This window comes from Mus caroli, unplaced genomic scaffold (assembly GCF_900094665.2).
Source record: "Mus caroli unplaced genomic scaffold, CAROLI_EIJ_v1.1 scaffold_6940_1, whole genome shotgun sequence".
In the NCBI taxonomy this organism is placed as follows: domain Eukaryota; kingdom Metazoa; phylum Chordata; class Mammalia; order Rodentia; family Muridae; genus Mus; species Mus caroli.
Genome location: NW_018389634.1, coordinates 71,111 through 86,459, shown reverse-complemented (window position 1 = coordinate 86,459; position 15,349 = coordinate 71,111). Strand labels below are relative to the sequence as shown.

The window sequence follows — 15,349 nt, the reverse complement described above, 5'->3', positions numbered from 1 at the left end:
TATCAAAAGATGGCCTAGTTGGCCATCACTGGAAAGAGAGGCCCATTGAACTTGCAAACTTTTATACCCCAGTACAGGGGAATGCCAGGTCCAAAAATTGGGAGTGGGTGGGTAGGGGAGTGGGGGGGAGGGTATGGGGGACTTTTGGGATAGCATTGGAAATGTAAATGAGGAAAATACCTAATAGATATATTTTTAAAAAAAGATTTGAAATTCTCCCAAGGAATTCATTCAACAGTCTTGGCTGTGGGTTTCTCAAATAGTGTCTCTTTGCTAAATTTTAATAATGGACAACTAGGTTACAGACCATGTTGGCTCCAGTTCTAGGATTATACAGTCCCTCATCTGCTCTACCACAGGGCTCAACTGCTTGGGGAGGCAGGGCAGCGGAAGTCAACAAGGCTTACCCCACGCTGTCACTGGGTGGCTATCGGGCCATAGGGAAACTCCAGGACACTGCTCCAGATGGCGGAAAGCACATTCTGAGGTATGGGGCAGGTGTAGATGGTTCAGGGCCATTTGGTTCTCTAGTTCTTGGACACCTAGGCACCACTGTGAAGTGCGGAAGAGCTGAGGATGAAGTGGGGGTCTAAAGGCTGGATCTAGCCCAGAGCCTGAGAGAGGACAAGGAGGAATTCTCTGGCCTGTCCCGCAGTGCGGGGAGTCCTTGGCTTGGTGGGTGTCAGGCTTGATTGTGGCTATGGCTGAAAACATAGGGAGGCCTTCTACAAGAGATTAGATGGCTGCTCTTTATAGGCGAAGGCCTTCTCCATGACTCCCCATGGGCGATCCCGATGAAAAGAGACAGTCCATGGTTTTAAGGCATTTATTGTCATGGCAGAAAGTGGATGAGTAAATCCATACCCCATTTCTCAGGGTGGGTGTGAGGTTAAATACCTTTTGTAGGGAGTATTATATGGGAAGGAAAGCTTATTGGAAAAGCCCTCCAGGCCTTTAGGTACCTCATCAAAATGGAGATCTGACTTGAGTCTATGTGATCATAGGTCACATCCTCTACATGTGGAGGGGATTGGGGCATTGCCCTTACATGACTGATATACCATAAATCTATGAAGGATTTCGGCTAGTGACAGGGGCCTGGGGCCTAGGGCCTGGGGCCTGGAAACAGGAGAAGCACCTACCATTCCTTTAGGGTCTCCAGGACTTCGAGCCTTAGCTCTACCACAAACCAAGCTACCTTTCATGGCCCATACTTGGTGAGAAGGGCTGTCACTCCAAAGACCTCCTGAGATTTCACACAGGGTATCCAGTCGTTCTCATGAGTGGATAGTGGACAAGAAGGAGAGGTCTGTGCCTCACCTGGCATTCCTAGCCAGAACTGTTTATTTTCTGTTGTTTTCTCACATTGTCAAAATTAAAATTTTACCCAGACTACAGAGTGAGTTCTGTGACAACCAAGGCTATACATAGAAACCCTGTATTGAAAAACCAATATATATATATAAAACTTTATTTGTATGTAGTTTTGATATTCACTATGAAATCCCACAGACAAGCTGTATCTGAGAGGTACTAAATAGGGTAAAGCAACAACATTTTACTCACCTCTCCACATGGGGTGTTGTCCCCTCCAGAAGGACCTAGTTATTCCGTGGGTTGAGGAGGACTGAGTCCTGCAAAAGAAATGGGCGGAGAAAGGGAAGTAAGACCAAGCAAAGAATTGTCAAGGTCTATTTAATGGAGGCTAAGAGCCTGGTTATAAGCACACAGTGAGAGAAAATAGGGAGGGATCGAGGGGGTATAATAAAATACAGAGAAAGGGATGGACATCTGGGGCAGATGCTGATTGCAGGCATCTTGCAGCTTATCTTGGAATGTCGACCCTAAAACTGTCCCGGGTGGCCTTCAAACATTCTGCAGTTTATCTAGGAGCGCCATAAACAGTCCCAGGCACCAAATGGAGACATGGAGGAGGAGGTGAAGCTGGCTTTATCTAAGCAGTTCTAGGTGCCAAGTGAAGGAGGGAGTGAAGCTGGCAGTCCCAGGGGCCAGGTGGAGACAATGGAGGAGGGGGTGACATAATTCCCTTCAAAGGTCAGCTGGATCTTCAGGGTGAGAGTTGTTGTGGGTCTAGTTTCCCGAAGTTTGGTCTTTCACAGGGTGTGGGCATGAACAGATTAAATGTGAGCACCAGATGAAGGAAATGTTATAATCTATATGTGAGAGAAGGATAGCAATCCTTGCTAGTGGGGCTGCAGAAATGGTTTAGCAGTTAAGAATCCTTATTACTCTTGCAGAGGGTTGTCCATCAGTATGCACATAATGGTTAATAACCTCCTGTAACTCTAATTTCAGAGGTTCTCACACCTTTTCTAGCCTCCATGTGCAGCAGGCACCCATATGATGCACACGCACACACACACACACACTTTTCAGTCCTTTGATTGGGTTTTTTTTTTTTTTTTTTTTTGTACTATGAATTCTAGTCCTTAGGAAGAAGGATTTCAGGTGAGCTCAAACACAAATCTTCCAATTCTTGTGTCTCAAATAAATGCATGATAGTTTTAGCAATTGGAACTTTACTTTCATTGTATGGAAGCAACTAAGCACAACAATAATAGCCTATGATCCAGGAAGAAAGGAGTCTCTAATTTCCCACCTGCCATCCAGAATTATTCCCATGACCATGAGGGAGCCAAGTGCAGCTGTGTGTGATGCACTGAGCCAGAGATGCTCATTACAGCTCAGGCAGGTACAGGAGACATGGCCTGAAGTTTCAGCTTGAGTGTAGGGAAACTTTTTTTCTTTGCAGTTTCTCTAGTTTCTGTTTTTGTCCTCAGAGGAGGAAGAGGTTCTATTCAACAGTGTCTTATAGCAGGTGCCCTTTAGCTTTCTCACAATGAGAGACTTTACTCTTCTTTTTCATGGTTTTATTGTTCCTAAAGTTTCTCCTGATTCAGAACATAACACAACTGTACGGGAAATGGACATGACACAAAATCCTAGAGCAATGGCTATTAGAGTATGTTTAATACTGGGCAGACACTGTCCTAAGCACTATGTGCCTCTGCTCCTCTGAATCTTTTCAATACACCTGAATGGTACAAAACACCTTCCCTACATTAGTGAGTCTTAAAGGGACCAAGTAAAGTATTCTACGTCCAGCATATAACAATTAGGAAATGCAGCCTTTAACAGACAGAATTACTGGTTGCAAAGCTTGAGCTTGTCGATTTTACAATTCTCTAGTTTACTGATTTCTCTCCCTCAAATATGGACCTTGTATCTTGCTCCTGATATCTATTACTTACATCTGAAAGAATATGTTGACTTGATAAGTCTTACACAGATTGCTCTCATTATTTCTTAACTATTATGAGGGTTGAGAAAACATATATATACGTATATATATATATATATATATACGTATATATATGTTTTCATATATATAGTATTATACATATATATATATATACACATACATATATTTATATTCATATATATGTATGTAAATATTTTCCCAATTGTTTGGGATAGATATGTGTGTGTGTATGTGTGAGTGTGTGAGTGTGTTTGTGTATGTGTGTATCATTCTAAGTCTTGCTATTGGCATGTTAGAGATCACAAAGGTACAACTAGAAAATGTTGAATAATAAACATAAATACAGAGATATTTTGATAGAAAATGGAGCATTGTTGGTTAAGTTACTTCAAGGATAACCCATGCTCTTTAGTAAATTTTAAAAGCTCACAACATTCCAAATGGAATAAGTGCTAAATACTTACCAACTATGTCATTCAAAGGGAATTGACTTCTCCTGAATATTAAGCTTTATCAGTCCTCAGGAAGAGCCCAACTCAAATGTTTCTGCAAATTGCTTTGTCAGTTTATATCTGTGATTAAAGCGCAGTTTTAAACCAACAGTTTTCTTGAACAACCCAAGAACTTTTGACAGGCACAACCCTAAGATTTACATAAAACATCAAACCAGTGATTCTGAGTCTCCATCTATTTAATACTTGCAAATTTCATTTTTCTTAGCAGTTGAGTAATATTCTACTCTGTAAATGCACAGCATTCTAGTTATTCATTTGTCAGTTGGTGAACATCTAAGCTACATCAGCTAAATCCTTTTCAGCTTTAAAAGGATCCATTTATTATTGTTTGGTCTTAATGCCTGTGCTATTGATATTCTGTTTAGGAAGGCCCTTTTTGTTCCAATGAGTTCAAGTCTATTTCTTACATTTTCTTCTATCAGGTTCAGGATATTAAGTCTTACGTTGAGATCCTTGATCCATTGGGAGCTTAATTTTTTAGGGTGGTAAATATAAATATATTTTCATTTCACAGTTTGACCACCATCTTTTGTTGAAGGTGCTCTCTTTTGTTCAGTTTTATTTTGACTTCTATATTAGTTAGGGTTTTACTACTGTGAACACACACCATGACCAATGTAAGTCTGATAAGGACAGCAATTAATTGATGTTGTCTTACAGGTTCAGAAGTTCAGTCCATTATCATCAAGGCTGGAATATAGCAGCATCTAGTCAGGCTTGGTACAGGAGAAGCTGAGAGTTCTACATCTTTATATGAAGACTGCTAGTAGAATACTGACTTCCAGGCAGCAAGAATGAGGGTCTTAAATCCCACGTCCACAGTGGCACACCTACTCCAAAAAGGCCACACCTACGCTAACAGGACCACACTTTCTAAAAGTGCCACTCCCTGACATAAGAATATACAAACCATCGTAGTTTCTTTGTGAAAAATCAGTTGTCCTTAGATGTAAACTTATTTCTGAGTTTTCAAATAGATCAACATGCTTTTTTATGCAAAAAACCACTATACGTCTGTGTGTGCGCGCGCGCGCACATGTGCACACACATACATACATTTTAAAATGTACTATAGTTCTGCAATACAACTTGAAATCTGGGATAGAGATACCTCCATCAGTTCTTTTATTATTCATATTTGTTTTAAACTATCCTGTCTTTTGTTTTTTAATTTCCAATAAATTTGAAGATTTAAAAATTTTTCTTTCTGTGAAGAATTGTGTTGGAATTTTGAGGGAGATTGTATTAAATCTGCAGTTTTCTTTTGGCAGGATGCCCACTTTACACCATATTAATCCTGCACAACCATGAATATGGGAGAATAAATTTTCTTGTGTCTTTTTCGATTTTTTTCTTCAACATCTTTATGCCTTTAGCATATAAAACTTTTCCTTACTTAGGGTGTTCCCAAAATATTTTTTTACTGTTTAGCCACAGCCCAGGGAACAGGGTTGAGTTCCTAGAACCCTTAACCCTGGCTCCCATGAGGCACAGGCTTCAGTATTAGATTGGTCATGCAATTATATTCCTGGACAAAGATACACAACCAAAGTTTACTTCATCCTTTCATCAAGATCTTTGAGAATGACATGAGTGGGTCTGTTTGCTGACACAGAAACTCAGAGGAATGGCCAGCTCACCATACTCCCTCAGTTTGCTTCTTTATACAAGGCGGTGCTAGACACTCAGGGTTGGGCATTATCCAGTAAGAGCTGCAACCTCTCATATCAACCATTACTTAAGAAAATACCCCACTAACTTGTCTATAGTCCATTCTTGATAGGAACAATTTCTCAATTGAAGTTCCTCTTCCATGATGATCCTAAAGTGTGTCAAATTGGCATGAAATTAAATATGCTGATATTCCCTGCATAATTTACAGACAAGTGTTGTAATATCCAGGGTAAATCCAAGACCACCCAGTACCTTCCCCCTTCAAAAAGGACTTTCCAAACTGTACCAGCAGGCCAAGTACAGAGCCAGATTAAAAAAAAAAAAAAAAGCTGGCTGACTAAACAAATGTAAAAACATAGTTTTAATGGTCAAAANAATTATGCTTGCAGCTGGCCAGAGCAAGATTAACTGTTCTCAACAACAAAGATAAAGGTCCTTGAAAACCCTGCCCCAGTTTGAATTCTGAGATAAGCCACAAACTGCTCTAACTGTGCTGCCAAAATTCCCCGTGATTTTAAAACCACAAGGACAGACAAAATGAATGTCACCCTATGCATACCAACCAATGCCTGAAAGGGTTACTTACTACACCAATGACAACTCTGTTGCTCAAATCTGCCCCTTACAAAGGTCTAAAAAATATGTTCTTTCTTTGTTCAGTGTCTCTCCTCTGGCCTGCGTGCTGAGAGGGGAGTCCCCAACATGTTGCATTAATAAATATCCTCATGTGTTTTGCAACGATGGCGATCTCTGTGGTCTTTGTGAGTGAGGGTCTTTTGATGAACTCCAACAGTGTTACACAATATATCCTTTTGCTCAAACAGCTTTACTTAGAAATGTTCGTTGCAATGAGTCATTGGTCTGGTTGAGGCCTCTGACTTCTGCTACAGTATTAATACTGGATTCTCACCAGGATGCCTCTTGGATATACTATTGTTGCCCTCGGTCATAGAGATCCTGTAACTTTGGATCTTCAGGACCAGCCCCTTAATGTGTTCCAGCAGTTCAAAGATGGGGTAAATGTTGGGATGGGCCAACTTAGAACCTGGGTCTGGGCCTAGTGCAAGCTAAGTTAGTCAGCCCCCTTGCTCTCCTGATCACCTGCCCCCAGGACCAGCTTTCCCACACTGCACAGGTGAGGGTTGGGGTCAGCTCTTTGGTGCTCATGCCCTCTGGGCTAGCTCTCCCACCTACAGCAGGTAGTGGTGGCTGATAAAGGAGGTATTTCTCCTACACCCATGCCATGACATAGCAGATGAGGTATAGATACAGCTGTATTGTGCTGCTCAGGTGAGGTGTGGGGCCAGAAATCTGGAGTGCCATAGCTGGCAAGTGGTGGGGACAGCTCTCTTACTTTCACTCCATCGGGGTCAGCTGTCCTATAGCTACCCTACCAGAGTGAGCTCTCCCTTGCTGCCTAGGTAAGGGACAAGGCCAACTCTCCTGAGTGTGGTGACTGGAAAGAAGTGCGGACAGCTCTGCCATGGCAAGCAAAGGATGGAACAACTCCATTTAGAAGAATACGCAGACATCAACACGGCCTTTCATCTTCTACATCCTTGCTATTATTACATTATTGCTTTCGAGTTTTCTGTCCTATTGGTTTCAGGAAGCCTAACCTACTAGAACATTGACTTGCACCTAAGGTTGATGACAGGTAATGGTTGACTATAGTTATTATTGCCTTTAAACTTCTTTCCTATTTCATTACATATGAGGAGACTAAATTCTATCAGTGCACTAAAGGAAGCAGTATAAACTCCCAAGGCTAATGTTTAATGAATTATGCTATAATCTTCAATCACAAGCCTAAGGGTGTTCATTAATAAAGGTGAATGCTTAATGATTATGTAAAGATTGAAGTTCTTAAAAAATGACTACCCATAAGCCAGATGTGGTAGTGAATACCTTTAGTCCTCATACTTAGGAAGAAGAGACTGGCAGATCACTGTGAGTTCTAGTCCAGGTTGTTCCACACAGCCAGTTCTATTCCTTCCATGGTGAAATAGGAAGACTCTTTTGCAAAAACGAACAAGAAGATAAAAACAAACAAACAAACAAACAAAAAACAAAAAACAAAAACAGAACAATAAACAAGCCCTCCCTAAATAAACCCAGAGCTTGGGAAAAATGGTCACCTTGCCATGTTTAGTTATGCAAATATGTAAGCTCAGAGTTTCTCTGTGTAGCCTTATGTATACTGAACCTTGCTCTAAAGATTAAGTTGGCCCCAAACTCAGAAATCCACTTGTGCCAGCCTCCTAAATTCTGGGATTAAAAGCATGGACCATCAGGCCAGGCTTCCAGAGGCTTTCTTAACTCATGAAAGGTACGTCCATCTGTCTAAGACACAATAAAAAAAAAAAAAAAAAACCTCAGGGGAAAACTATCCTAGGGTTGTCTGTTGCTGAACATAGGAACAGAGAAGCTGCTTGCATTTGTGGGATGACAGCTGGTATCTTTCTAGTATCAGAGGAGTTGAGAATCTAAGTCTCAAAGGCTCTCAGAACCTCCATTGCCTAGTAAAGAGAATGAAATGTTGCCTTTTAGAGGAATAATGCTGTGGGTTGCTATGGAGCTGTTTGTATTTTGATGTTAATTCTGCTTCCTCAAAAGGGGTTGCCCACAATATACTCAAGTGATCTCACTGAAGCTTATCCCCATTCTAACTGGTTAAATAAAGGTTAGAGCCAATGATTGGGTAGTGGAAGGAAAAGGTGGGATGTGAGGTCTCAGAGAAGGAGGAGGAGAGAGAGAACAGAGGAATAGGAATTCAAAGGAAGATGGAGCAGCACCACATGGAGTGGAGAAGCCAAAAGTAGCAAGGGGTTTCATAGCAGGGGAATGAATTACTATCATGGTAGATCTGCCCAATCTAGGCATATAGCTCATAAATATAATAACTGGGTTGTGTGTGTGTTTTTAATACAGGCTTATTGAGGTAAGAAATGACTGCAACAGAATCATGTAGTACCAAAGAATGAACTAGGGCTGCCAATTCTCCTCACTGGGAGGCCTGCTGAAGGTGAGTGCTAGGTCAGGCCTACCAGGGTAAAGCTTCCCAGTTTGTATTTGTACTTTAGGAATCCTCTGGTTCTTAGCTTCAAGGCAGCATGGCAAAGACTTGAGTTGTCACTGTCACTCTGTCAGAAAATCGTGCAGTGTTTTGGCCCTTGCAGTGCAGCTTCCTTCTTCCATAGTTATTACTTTTTCAGTCATTAGGGTTTAAACTTTCAAAACAAAGATGTGAAACAACAATACAAACAACAAAAAAGAAAAAAGAAAAACAACATAAAAGCCCAACTAGCTTCTTGAGCCAGTTTCTTGTTTCCCCAGAGCCATCCTCCTCTGCCCACATTGCTAAGCTATGAACCAGCTAAGAGGCCCACTTGGGCCTGACATTCAGCATCTAAAGACAATAAGAGAGCATTTTGGAGGAGTGAATGTATGAACCAGAGGAACATTGGACTTTTGTGATGCATCTATTTTCTTTAAGAGTGATGTGATTGTTAGCATGTTAGCATTCCTTCTAGGCTCACCCAACAATTCCCTAGCAACAACCAGGTAGGCCTGGCTTGCTATAGAAAGGACCGTTTGGCCTCCCTTTGCCCTCACTTACTCTCTGACACTCTTTTTTCTCTGACCCCCTTCTCCCTCTCTATCTTTCCCCTCTCCTCTCTCTCTGCATGAGTTTCTAGCCAGCCTCTTCTCTTTCCCTTTCTCTCTTTGTCCTTATCTGCCCCTTCATTTTCTCTACCTCTACTCATTTCTCAACTCCCCTTCTCTACTCACCCTTCCATGCATCCAAATAAACTTTGTTATGTATTAGACCTGTTATATGTTGGTACCTGGTTGTGAGTGCCTCAGTATGGGCCTACTGAGGCACCCCTCTCACCATACTATACCACATTCTTCCAAACATACCCCTGGCTTTATAAAAACAAATCACTAATTATATTAAGAATCAGCTACAAGCAAGGCTCACAAATGGAAGGGCTTTCTGAAGGCTGTAGGCTACAAACCACACACTGAAGACTCTATTCTCTTCTTTATTTCCATTCCACTAATTGGTAAGATCATGTAGTACTTGTCCACATGCAGCTGACTTATTACTGATAGGTTATTTTTCCACCACTGGGGAAATGGGCCAATTCAAGCCAAAATAGATTATATTACAGGAAGGTTTATTTGGGAAGCTACTCTCAGTTGGGCAAGTTCACTGACCCCAAAGAAAGATTGTGGATTGATAAATTGCTATGGGGAAAGGTGTGTATGGAGGGAGAGAGAAAGAAAAATGGGTGAGTATGCAGAGAGAGAAGAGAGAAACCAAAATGTCTGGATTATATAAGGAAAACCCTCTGGGGACAACCCAGCTCCTGGGCTGGAAAGTTCAGGATTGTGGGTAGAGCATATCAGGTAGGGACTGAGGGATTCTGGGAGAACCTTAAGTCCAGATCTGCTTTGGTATGTAAAATATGTACCTCAGTCCCTTGTTCCAGGGTCTGAAACCAACCAATTACATTTAGCATAATATTTCACAGTTCCATGCTAGTGACAGGTAATGTGTCCAGCATATAGAAGTTATAAACTTTGAGGAGATGTTTATACTAATCCAATTGCCAAATCTCTAGTAAGGTATCAGAAGGACTTAGTTTAATTCCATTTCCATAATCCCTTCACTATCTGCTATGTATTTAGATTTGCAACTAATTTTATCATGTATTAAAATTTTAAATTTTTTTTCTGATCAAGATGTTATTTTATTGTTTTCCAATCTATTCTAACATTAACAGAGAAATTAAAAATATCAACCTATATCTCTCCCAGTGTCCAGGCCATCCTTGGTTATACTGTATCAACAATTATACATCTACTGTCTACCAGTTTTTCAGTTTTTAAAATTAAATTTAAAGTTTACTTGTATGTCCCTGTGTGTGTCCATGTGAGCATCTCAGCACACATGTGGAGGTCAGCCTGTGGATTCAGTTTTCTTTTTCAGAGACAGATCAGCCTGTCTGGGTGTCAGCATGTGATTTTACCCCCTGAGTCATCTCTCCAGCCCCTGTCTGTTCCTAATGCTGAACAACCTCTCCATCACTCATTAAACACATCTTTCTTCACTCATTCTCCATGTTTTTACATCACTTCTTGGGAGTCAACTTATATAGACTGATTTAGAAAGTGCTTGGTTTTTCTGTGTCTGGTCCTTTTTGATAGACACTAGAAAAAAAGCTCTAACAAAAGAGCTATGAGACAAAGAGAAGCAGTGGATGTTACCTATGGACAAGTCACATTTGCATCAGACAAGGTCGTGGGGGAATGATGATGAGACTTGCTTGTCTTGCAGAGAACTCTGGTTCCTTACCCTACACCCACATCATAGGATGCATGACAGCTTGTATCTCTAGTTCCTGGGGACCAAATGCTCTCCTCAAGCCTGTAAGGACACCTGTACAAATGTGACATATACTCACACAGACACATACATGTAAATATAATTAGAAAACAAGCTACTTAATAATCTGTAGCACAATACAGTACACACCAGTTACTTAAATTGTTTTGTGTATATGGTGCCACCAAGCAAATTATAAATTGTGCTCATCATTGTAAAGTAGATCCATGAAACTTCTAGTGTTTCCAGTCAGAAACAACAGAAAAATTGTTTCAAATAAGGTAAAACATACCTCTAATCATTCAACCATTTCACAGTCAATATTTATAACTATAAGTATTTTTCAGAATGTGTCTATCAGATTCTTAGAAACATGTCACTATCTTACTGTATGGATCCAGTTAAAGTACATAAGCAGCAAATTTTCATTTAAATATATGTAGAGTCAGATCCTCCCAGTGCTCCTTGGTGCTACAGAGCTGCACGGAGCTATGGAGAGCACCTGAGCAGTAACAAAGAGCAGCTGCAAAGCAGGCTTGCTTGGCCTTAATCGTAGTCATTGACTTATTTTGAAAAAGACAAATGCACATTTTTAAATAAACATAGTAACCACAGTTGAGTATAATGTAAGACTGTACTGTGTATTTGTTATCTAATTTATTTCATATATCTAGTCTTTATAACTGCAAAGAATTTTCACAAATATAATGCCAATGAAGTGATCCGGGCCATTCAAGTTCTGTGACTAGTACATTTGGCTTCTATTGGCTGAATTCTCAGTACATACTGTTTTTTCTTAATTCTATAAAATATTTTCTATTGATGGATACTTAACACTTTGAAGTCCAAAATACCCTTGTGGCATTAATATTTACAAAGCACATTGTCTACTACAAGCTCTGGAATTTCTTTGACTAACATGATCAGAGCACTATGAATTTTGATAAAATTTATAAAATCTTGGTAGTAGTAAAACCGGTTTTACAAATCCTTATTAGAACCATTTTTTTTCTTCAGTGCTGTAGCATTGTATGGTCTTCCAGAGAAGCCAGGTTCATTTCTAGCAACCAAATATTGATACAGAAAAATCCTTGTAACTTCAGTCAGTTGCTAGATGTTTGATGAACTCTTCGAGCCTCTTTAGGCAGAGGGCATCCATGTGACACACAGTTATAAATGAAGACAAACTATTCATACACAATAAATTAATACAAATATAGAAAGGTTTTTTAAAAATCCATTAAAAACAGTGGCAAATGGAGAATGAGATGTCTATATCACTCTAATTTATTAAGGTCTTTTTCTCTCAGCTCCAGGCTGTGAATCAATAGGAAAAGTGAAGATAAACACATGCTTAAACTGCTTTGTGGGGTTTGTCTTACACATAGTATTGCAGGATAGAGATTTCTTTGACATTTTTGGACATATAAGTCAGAGACATTTTCTCAATTTCTCCCAATGAGCATGCCAAATTTTACTCAGAAGCCCATCCCTGTGAATCAGCACAAAGGGGCTAAAAGTTGCATAACCAAGGGTCAAAAATTCTCGAGTATTTATCATCAGGGAAGTGTCCCTTGAAGAGATGTTTATAATTAAAGAAAAGGCACAATCTGTCCAATAGAAGAAAACAAAACAGAGCATCAGAAGGAGGACACTTTGAGCAGCTCTCAGCTCAGGGGGAGTTCTGTAGAGGAGATTGGAGTTGAGAAGATTGAGGACATGCTGGTGATGCTGGTGGAGAAGAAATACCATGTAGCCACTGGCCCCTCCCATGGCACCCTGAAACACTGTATCTCTCAGGACCATGAGGATTAGAAAAATCCATTTTATATCCTGATTTTGTAGTGTAAAATAGCAATAATTCTCATCATTTATATGTTGTGATATATTCATACTTGCACTTTTAATGGAATGGATTAGGTTCGTACTGATTAAAGCATTGAGTATCCAAAAGAATGAGAAGAATAGAAGAATGTGCCATGCAGACTTTGGCTTGAGTCTCCTCCACCCAGATGCTCTGGGACTGATAATGATGGCCTGGACCACAGTGAGGAGACTGCTGGTGCAGATGGAGAGGCCCCGGGCCACCCTCTCCAGATAAACAATGATCTTACAGCCTATATCATCTAGGAAGTTTCTCAAACCAAAAGCTAAAATAGTCTTTGGCAGTCCTTTTGCAAGAAGGATTAGGATGTTGGTAAAAGCCAAGTGGATCAGAATAATGTGTATGGGTTTCTTCTCAGGGCTTCCCCACCAACTGAACATATAATTCACAGAAACAGACATGTTCCCCAGAGTGCCAAACACAGTCATAAAGAGAGAAATTATCTTATTAATATAATTCAAAACCATTTCTTCCTTCCTAGGTAGAAAAACTTGCATGCAGGATGTACATACTTTTTGAAGGAAGCCTCTGTAATCCTAGACATGGGTCTGGACCGCACATTTTGCACAATAGCATTTTCTGGAGTTCACAAAGCAGGGACAGAGACAGGTAATGTTGTAGGTTAGATCTCTAAAACTTGTCCTTCCTGTGGTCTCTAGGATATTTTGAGTATGCAGACAGGGGAATTTGGTAGCTGGTATTTCATCTAAAAACTGAAAGTAATATTTTCTTGTTCAATTCTCTCTCTCTCTCTCTCTCTCTCTCTGTGTGTGTGTGTATGTGTGTGTGTGTGTGTGTGTGTGTGAGAGAGAGAGAGNGAGAGAGAGAGAGAGAGAGAGAGAGAGAGAGAGAGAGAGAGAGAGAGTCTGTTTGTCTGTATGCACACATTGTCCTAGTTATCACTCACCATAATTGAACTGAATTCCAAGTTCCTACTACCAAAAATTCTTCCTCTGCTTATCAATCTATTTCTTTCTATTTAGCCACATCACATGTAGACACATCCTTTCCCACATCACATATAGACACTGAAAAATCCTGCTGTTGCAACAATACCTGTATCATCTCTCACATTTAGTAACTTTACCATTCACATCTTTCTTCCTTTGTTTGATGTCCCTTTCTTACCTGCATTTTTAGTAGTACAATTTCTAGAATGACATTTGACTTCAAAGCTTTATAACTTCAATTTCTACATCTTAGTATGTTAAGTTTTTATAGTGACCTTTATGTGATTTCCCTCTGTGAAGGTTTACTAGATATTATTTAATACAGTCCTCAGGGTCAAGTCAAGTTGTGTAACCTCTCCAGATAAAGCCCCAAAGTTAAAGCTGAATCACCAGAAGATGTCCTGGAAAAGACACTTATGTGAAAAATTCATATAACTACCAGGTTGCAGTCAGGGACAGTGCCTTGTAGAACCCTGGAATGCTTCCTAGGAGAGTGGGTACGAGGGTGCTGTGATTCCATTGGTTGAATGAGGGTATTTCTGACTCCAATGAGAGACCTCAGGACTTCTAAGAGAGCATGGAACACCATGGACAAGCTGTTGCTGATGAGAGAGATGGCAGAAGGGGTATAATGAGTTGTTAGGTGCTGCCCTGAGATAACTGAAGATTTTGAGCTATGAATTCTCAGTATAGCTACATGCAGCACAGTAGGTTGGGGCATATCACTGTGAGTAAGGACTCTCCTATCTAAGAGATCATGGTGGCATTAGCTTTTGTGGTTCTTTGCAAGCAACAGTTATGTGAGTTTGCTTTGCACTCTGTTTCTCCTCTTGTTTCTTTTCCAACGTGTTTGTCAGGCCGGCTTCTTTGTTCTCCACCAGTCCATAATGATTTTAGGACTTAGACCTCAGCAGATGTTATTATTCATGTTTTGGAATTCCATTCTAGTTTCTCGGGGCTTTATGATCAACTTTGAACAGGGTTACCCAGCTCACAGGATTGCCTTAAATGTCTTTATCCTCACTATCTCAAATGGGCCCCATAGTAACCTAGCCTTGTTTCCAGGTTTTGTCCCAGGTGGCTTCAAGACTCTAAAAATGTAAGTTATTGCTTTTCAGCTGCCCTTCTGACCAATAGCTAATTGTTGTTTCTATCTGGGAATCTTAGAAATCATAATACCATACTGAATATCTGCAAATAATGAAGGATGCTCTGGACTTTAATAGGAACCTCATCAGAATCGCCTTTAACACACTCTTTAACTATTCTGTCAAAGACTGGAGTCTGTAAAACTTGCTTGAACCAATAACTTCAAGTCTTGGTGAAAAATAACAACATTTTCTGTTTGTTTGATGCTAATTTTCCTAGGCTCCTCCATTTCAAGTCCTCTATTTCTGTTTCCAAACTTTAATACACAAGACAAGCCTCTGGCACTTCTAGTAAGTGATTCATTTCTACTGAAGTGGACTCTCAGAGGAGAGAGGTCACTCATCACTCACATTATTTGGGAAATGTTAAAGGGAATTAATTTAGCAGACAGGATTGATTTGTCTTTAGATAGATGGATGATCTCATGATGAGGTTAACTCCCAAGAGCCTGGGGTAGATTATATCCATTCAGTCTGATCTTCTAAAAGCATGCAAGCA

General features: G+C 40.2%; 1 protein-coding gene across 1 annotated transcript; it reads right to left on the bottom strand.

Annotated features, from left to right (window-relative positions):
• Positions 1 to 12,225: 12,225 nt before the first annotated feature.
• LOC110288207 (vomeronasal type-1 receptor 4-like) lies at positions 12,226 to 13,313 on the bottom strand. The gene has a single exon (XM_021154620.1). It carries the CDS (start codon positions 13,247 to 13,249, stop codon positions 12,299 to 12,301), a length of 951 nt encoding a protein of 316 aa, XP_021010279.1. The 5' UTR covers positions 13,250 to 13,313; the 3' UTR covers positions 12,226 to 12,298.
• Positions 13,314 to 15,349: the final 2,036 nt, after the last annotated feature.